The sequence below is a fragment of the Chenopodium album genome, chromosome 2 (assembly GCF_948465745.1).
Source record: "Chenopodium album chromosome 2, dcCheAlbu1.1, whole genome shotgun sequence".
In the NCBI taxonomy this organism is placed as follows: Eukaryota; Viridiplantae; Streptophyta; class Magnoliopsida; order Caryophyllales; family Amaranthaceae; genus Chenopodium; species Chenopodium album.
Window position 1 is genome coordinate 27705882 of NC_137835.1, and position 8429 is coordinate 27714310.

Genomic DNA, 8429 nt, shown 5'->3' on the forward strand with positions numbered 1-8429 from the left:
AATCATCATCATCATTAGCTATTTATTATTAATTAACACCTAATCATTAGTAGTTCAATAATATTAATTAGATGTTTAGTTAGTTAAATCTTAAAAGTAATACTAAATATAAAATTTCATTAAATTTATAACAATCTCCTAAGTACGTACGTCGAATACATTACAAAATATTGTTTTCATATGACACTACCGCGCGATATTGATATATAAATGTTTACTAATTAATTTAACAACTGTGCAAAATACAATAGATCTATATATAGGCAAACAGTTCCAAATCTTCAGAAGCTCATCGAACTAAATCAACAACTGTCGCCAACAACATTTACGCACTATTTGTTGGATGCCTAGTCAATGTACTTCATCTCCATCTAGCTCGTCATGCACCTACACGTTAAAAGAAATAAAATTAAAATAATAGAAATTTTGATTAGTATAGGTTATAACCACCCCCTCACACTTAATATATGGTTATATTATAATTACACTAAGAATTTAGTAATCATTAAATCAAAAAAAAAAAAAAATAACACATGTAAATTTTTTGACATGTACATGGCCATCATTCAAGTTTGGCTAATTCTTTAAGGTAGGCAGTGAAGGTGACATGGCCAAAATTCCTTTAGAGTTCGTGGCCAAAATTCTATCAAATTTCATATTTTTGATCCATAATAATGCCATATACTCAGCCATGGTCAGTGGGCAAAACTTGCTTTAGATACTCTCCCTAGAGATAAAACTGACCAGATTTGTGTTCACTAATCAGTTATGCTCACTACCACAAGTGTCTTAAATCAACAACACAAGGAACATAAGCAGCATACACAAGCATGAGAAAGTAAAAGTTGTTACCTGATTAACTGTTGCACCAGATTTGGATTGTCCATTCTGGTTAGTCTGGTTAGTGAGCTGATGTGGTGCACTAGATGCATCATTTCGAACTAATGGCATCACAAAATCAGGAACTACAAGATTAATCTCCGGGTTAGCTTCCTGAAGTTGAGTCAAAACTGCAATTGTAACGCTTGGTGCAAGTTGTTGTACTAATTGTGCTTGCATACTTGCTAAGAATTCCTCTGGGAATATAAAATCTGACTTTTTAGCTTTTTCCTTCAAATCTGCCTTTTTCACACCTTTTCCATGAAGGCGCACACGACTTTTGTGCTTAGGATCTGGAATCACTTCGGAGTAAGGGTCCTTAGAGTTGTTACCATATTCATGTTGGGAAGACTCTAAAGCTTCCATTTTGGCCTATATGGGAAAATAAAGTAATATGTACCATTTATGAAAAGTAAAGAAAATATAAATTATATCTAAGATGTTAACTCACAATATTCTCTTTTGCTTTTTCATAGTTGGTAAGGTATGTCCTTCCGTCAACTCTCTTTCTTGATTCCTTATAAACCTTTGCTTGGGAAGGTTCTTGCTTATCCGGATCTTGTTGTTGCTATAAAACATGATATATTGAAATGATTATATATTATTAAAATAAAGAAAAGGGTAAAATCCTCATGTACAACAAGTAATGATTATAAAATTGATCATGGAATAGCTTAAAATTAGATAAAGTATTTACCAACTCATGGCGTAAAATGGCAAATGACTTACGACCCAAATTGTGCATATCATCTAACATTAGACGATTGTCTTTGTTGGTTTTACTAATTTCCTATGGAATAAAACAATCCAATAAGAATTCAGAATTTAAGGGCATATTTGATAAAATAAACAAGAATAATAAACTCGAATCATGTGTGTTATTGTTAAAACAGTTAGCGAAAGAAATTCTGAATTAAGGTTTTGAAATTTTTTCACAAGTAAGACGATCAAATTCGTATGTATAATACCTCAGCCTCTTTGGTATGCCAATATTGCAAAAGATCTCTAAATTGAGGTTCTGAAATTGTGTCTGGTTTATGTTCCCATCTTAAATCATCAGTTGGATATGCATAGAAGTACAACTTCTTAGTTTTGCATTTATGAGCTTTCCAACATGCATTGATAGCACCCATCACCCAATTAAATCCATCTTGAGGAACCATATACTTGTCCTACACAATTATGAAAATAATACAACTGTAACATATGTAGGTTTAAGTATGAGTAAAATTGAATAGATTAATGCAAAAGAGTAATATCACTACATACTAGGACATATTCCCATATCTTATCAAGTGTGGGTAGACTTGGAATTTTGATATAATTAAGAGGTGCAAGTTCAGAATCCCTTGCCACAGTTCCCAAAAAAAACCTTAAACTCCGTGACGATCTCCTTTGTAGGTCCAACTGGCTGACCAAATTTGTTTAAAACAATGGCTGGACGCTCCTCTCTAGTACGTGCATGAACCTTTGGTAGCATTGTCGGACCTCGAAGCTTTTTCGTTTTTGAAGCTAATTCAGTTTCTGTTTTCAATAATAAAATCAGTTTTATGACAAACCAGATTAGTATGTATCAGAAACAATGCCCACATATTACAATTATATTTTTCATGTTCAAATTAATACCATACCTTCCCTGGCAAATTGTGCTATAACCCCGTCTTCCAATTCTTGATCGCTCTCAAAATCAGTCCCAACAGCATTAGCATTCTCATTTAGTCCATTATCATCATTCGTATTTAGTACATCATTACTGTTATTCTCATTCAATGCATCATCGTCATTTTGTATTAGTGCTGTAGTAAAATTGTACAAAGAGTGATTACTTTCTACAAGCACTTCATTGTTTTCTTTTTGCCTTTTTCGAAACTCGAGGAATGCTGACATGGAACCAGGAGTACAGAATGATCTTTTTTTCCCCTTCTTTTGTACCATAACTTGCTGGTCTTGTTGCTTCCCTTGGATGCACGAATGCTTTTTCTGGTTATTCATCTCCACAACACCCATATTTTGTGGGCGAACTGATGAATAATATAGTTTCTTTGAGACCTATAAACATAAGGATTTTGCTAATTAATTACAAGCCAAAAACACCGTGTTCAGCCAGTCTCTAGTATAGCTACTTTTGATGTTCAATCAGTCTCCAAATATAAGCTACTATTGTTCTAGTAGTACAACTCAATGGAAATCACAAATTTATGTCATCATTGGTGATAATAACATGAATGATAAATTAAAGAAATAAAGGGTAAAAGATACTAGCCTAACAATTATAGAGAGTGAAACAGCAACATAATTACAGTAGATATATAACTAGATTTATCAAAGGAAAAAAAGTGACAAAAGAACAAACCTGTTTACAAACTTTTCTTTTTCCAGAAACGAGATTGTCAACTTCCATAGTTTCGACTTCATTTTCACCATCATAATCTGATGTGGATTCATCATCTCTATCTTCTGACATATTATTCTGCCTTGCACTTGGAGTAAATAAGGCTTTCGTTTTTTCTTCAAGTATCTTGTTTGCTAACGATCCGGATCCTTGGGCTTTCATCCTTTCTACATTCGACTTTAATTTTTGAATCCTTTGTAGTTCATAATCTGTAAGATGACTTTGGGAAGCAGAAACTTTAGGTTTATTCCCTTTCATCTGCAGAAACAATAAATGAAAACGCGTTTAGTTGCCAGAAAAAAAAAAAGATTAATAATATGAAACAAATTGCAATGAAATATAAGCTAGTTATCAAATGTAGTGAATATTTAAAAATGTGGATCAATACCATCCGAAAGCTCTCTAGGAGGGAGTTGCATAGCATAATGTCAACCCTCTCTATTCAAATCTTCTACATAAAACACTTGATGTGCTTGAGATGCCAAGATAAATGGCTCTTCTTTAAAAATGGTCTTATTCATGTTAATCGTAATCAGCCCATCATCATCATCCTTTTCCGAATGAAACCAGACACACTTAAATAAGACAACACTGAAATTACCATGATAAGATATGTCAATGAAATTTGTTATTGCACCATAATAATTAACAATTCCCTCGATAGGATTTTGATCTTTGGAACTCGCAAAGCTATGTGTCATGGCTTTTAGAGTTACTCCGCTGTTTTGAGTGACGCAATTTGCATCACGCTTCATGGTATGGAACCTATAACCATTGACAGAGTACCCTGTGTACTTTTTAGCACTATAAGAAGGCCCTTTTGATAGCCACAAGATGTGGTTTGGGATAATGTCCTGGCCTTCTTTGAGTATCAAATCAACTTTCTCCCTAAACCAATCCACAAAATCCTTGTTGTGGTCCAAAGCACTATTCCATTTCCTTTTTCTTTTAGAGCTTACACATATCTTGTGCTCACTGTGAAAAAAAAATGATCTTACTAACACTTGTTACACTTGTATAAAACACATCAAAACTAAGGACAAATAAAAAACTACATTATGGTTACAAATCTTACCTTATATATTTCTCAACTTCCTCACAATCACAATTGAACAAGACATAACGATGTGCTTGTGCCCATGTAATGCGATCAATTATGTGTCCACGGTGTTTTTTCTTTGAGGTCCTTCCTTTTCCTTTGATAGGACGTCCTACCTTAGGGAAAAATGATTTTGAGGTACCACACTCATTAACTTCAGGTGTAGGTGTGGCTTTGGCTTTGCTTGATCGTTTCAAAAATCTAGCTATGAAAGCAACACATTCTTTAGCTTGGTATCCTTCTGCCATTGAGCCTTCTGGGCGAGCCTTGTTTTGAACATCTTGTTTCATTTCGTGCAGATTCCTCTCAATTCCATACATACACCTTGAACTCACAGGTCCACCCAACTTAATTTGGTCTACCAAGTGTATTGGTAAATGTTTCATTATATCAAAAAAAGCAGGTGGAAAAATCCTCTCAAGTAGGCATAGAGTTTCAACTATCTCAGATTGCAATTTTTCAAGATCTCGAGGATCAATAGTTTTACTCCATATACCTCTGGAAAAAAGCAGAAAGTCTTATCAAAGGACTAGCAACATCTTTGGGTAATGTTGTCTTCACAGCAATTGGAAGAAGATAATTCATCATAAAATGAGCATCATGGCTTTTGTAGCCTGCTATTTTCCTTTCTCCAACTTGCACACAACGACTAAGGTTGGAAGCATAGCCTTGAGGAAGCTTAGCATTTTTTATAACCTGGCAGAACTTACGCTTTTGCTCCAATGACATCCAAAAGCGAGATCTTGGAAATTCTTCACTACCATCTTCCAATTGTATTGGTTGAAGCTCTGGCATCAGCTTAAGTTCTACCAAATCTCGACGAGCACTCACATTATCCTTGGTCTTTAGAGAAATGTCTAATAACGTTCCAATGACATTATCAAAGAAATTTTTCTCAATATGCATTACATCAAGATTATGGCGAATAGAGCAGTGCTTCCAATATGGTAATTCAAAAAATATAGGTATCTTTCTCCACGGATTCGGATCCTCCACATCACGCCTTGGTTTCTTTTGCTTCTTTCCAAATGCATTTGGAAAATCACGCAACATATTCTCAATATCAATTCCATTCAATGGAATAGGTTGACATCTTTCCTCAAGTTTCCCGTCGAAATTCCTCTTATCATGACGCCAAGGGTGAGATGGATCCAAAAATTTACGATTTGCCCTATACACATTCTTACCACTACAAGGCAACCACTCTGAATCTGTTTCATAATGACATTTAGGGCATGCCAAGTATCCTTTTGTGCTCCACCCAGATAACATTGCATAACCCGGAAAATCACTCACGGTAGTCGTCAATGCTACATGCATGTCAAACCTTTGATTAGTCGAAGTATCATAAGTTTCCAACCCAAACTCCCACAAATCCTTCAAGTCCTTGATAAGTGGCTGCAAATATACGTCAATGTCATTGCCAGGGGAAGACGGGCCAGGAATTAGTAAGGCTAGCATCAAAAACTCAGGCTTCATAATCATCCAAGGAGGCAAGTTATAATTAATCAACATAACTGGCCATGTACTATGGACAATGCTCATTGAATAGAATGGGCTAAATCCATCTGTGGCTAACCCAAGCCTCACATTGCGAGGGTCATCAGCAAACTTTGGGTATAAAGAATCAAATTCCTTCCAAGCTTGACCATCAACTGGATGATGTAAAAGACGATCATTTTCACGCCCATCAGCATGCTAAGTCATGTATGTCGCCGTCTCTTGACACATAAATAGCCGTTGAAGCCTTTTCTTTATTGGAAAGTACCTAAGAATCTTTTGAGGAATCCTATAGGTCTTTCCATTTTCATTTTGTATGTCATTCTCTGTGTCATTTGATTTCCATCTTGGCGTCTCACAAACATGGCAGCTTGTTGCATTTTCATGCTCTTCCCAATATATCATGCAATCATTTGGGCATGCATCTATCTTAGTGTAATCCAACCCCAACACTTTCAAAACACTTTTTGCTTCATTAAAAGAAGATGGAAGTTTTGCAACATGTAACACCTCCCTTATAAGCTCCAATATATCTCCAAAGGCAACATTAGTTAGCTTATGATCACACTTCAAAATAAAAAGTCGGATCATGAAGGAAAGTTTTGAATGATTCTTACAACCAGGATATAATTCTTCCTGGCCCTCTTCAACTAACTTAAAAAACTTTTTTGCCTCGTCATTTGGCCCTTTTCTAAAAGCATCACGTGCATCATGCAACAACCCTACTATGTCATCATCAAAATCATTTGGGGTTGACCCTTCATCATTATCCAAAATAGTTTGTTCCCTTTCAATGTTGATCCCTAACTCTGATAACTTATCCGTTCGTGGAACAAAACCATTACAAATAAGGTGATCTCTCACAACACCTTCATCACGCCAATAACGATAATGACAACTTTCACAAGGACAACAAATTTGATTTCCTTGAGACTTAGAAGCAAAAGCCTTGTCGACATATTCATCTACTCCCCGTTCATATTCATCACTCCATTTGGCAAACATCCACCACTCTTTAGTTCTACTATCCATACCTTAGGGTAAGAATTAAGAGGGTTATTGTTACAGTAAAAACATTTAATCAATTCACTAAGAATTAAGATAGTCAATTTAAGCAATTAGCAAGAACCGACAGTAAATCTGATTTACAAATTACAACTACCAGGAAATATTTATTTTTTAAAAAAAAAAAAGAAAAATCATTACTTATAACAGATCACCGATATACGAGCTACGGTTCATTCTTTACCATATTGGTGCCCCCCTTATTCCTCTTCAGGTTCATATTGACAAGATTAGTCGCCCCGTTAGAGATAATTCGATTGTAAGTTTATCAACCTTCAATCCCCTTTCGAATGCTAATACATTTTCTGACTTTGCAATGTTATATCTTATACAAGTATGTCTTTTGGCCTAATACTATTGATATCTTAAGCTTTTTAGCTAAACTTTGATATATAAACAAGCAGATTCCTGTCTAATACTAGTTTAAGGCAGTTTGACAATTTTTGTTATAAGTGGCTTAAAAAGAGTTTTTACAGTTGTCAAGTAAACACAAACCTCAAAAAAAAAAGGAAAGAAAAAAGAAGAAGAAGAAGGTAGAAACATATACTGGTATATGGCATTCATGTTGATAAAATGATTTCAATGCTTCATATACTATATTTGGGAAAATGTGCAGGTCCAATAATCTGAATTTCTAGCTACTACTATCATGTGCATAGTTTATAGTTGTGTGAATTATGGTATAATTAGTAAAATAAATGAATTATAGTTGGCATTCATGTTGATAAAATGAATTATAGTTGCAGGACCAAGTCGGTAATCAAGTAGCATTGAAAGACATTAAGTATAATTAGAGATGGAAACCTTCTTAACACACTAATTACACCTCGCACATATCAGCGTTTCTTTGGAATTCATTACACTCAATTGCTCTTTCTGGGCCAATATCTTTCCAAAATATAGCTAATTAAAGAACTTGCTACTCGATTTACATGATCTTGAGGGATAAAAATTGTGTATTTTATTTTCTTCCCTAATTTTGAAAAAAAAAAAAAAAAAAACAAAACAACAACAAAACAACAACAAAAATTTCATAAAGAAACCTCATAAACGAAAATTCGTTGTATACCTTGAATAGAAATTTGAGTAATCCGACATGCAAGAAGAATATGGGGAAAACGCCGCCTGAAGTTTGAGCAACTACCCACTAAATTTATCGCCGCCTGAAGAAGTTCGAGCAACCAGCCACCTTCGTTCTGAGCATCGAGCAACCAGCCACCGCCTGAATGTCGTCTTCGTCACTACGTTCCTCTCACAATTTTTAAATATTCTTTTTAGTAATTTATGGCCTCAAAATTTTGAGACTTGGGGAAATGGAGAATTTGAGGTTTTTTCAGATTGCTAGAATGAATTGGGGGAAAAGTGAATTGGGAAAAATGGAGAATTGGGTAAAATGGTAGTACACAAGTGTGAGAAAATGGTAGTACAGATTAGAGTTCTTTTACATTTCCATTTTTCTTTTCAAATTTTTTTTTAAAATTTTTGGCCTAGGAA

The 8429-nt window shown here is 34.7% G+C and overlaps 1 protein-coding gene across 1 annotated transcript; it reads right to left on the reverse strand.

Moving 5' to 3' along the window:
* Positions 1-4853: 4853 nt before the first annotated feature.
* Positions 4854-6902, reverse strand: LOC145570983 (uncharacterized). The gene is made up of 2 exons (XM_081630097.1): positions 6234-6902; positions 4854-6068 (listed from the first exon to the last, which is right to left on the reverse strand). Exons 1-2 carry the CDS (start codon positions 6900-6902, stop codon positions 4854-4856), a joined length of 1884 nt encoding a protein of 627 aa, XP_081486223.1.
* Positions 6903-8429: the final 1527 nt, after the last annotated feature.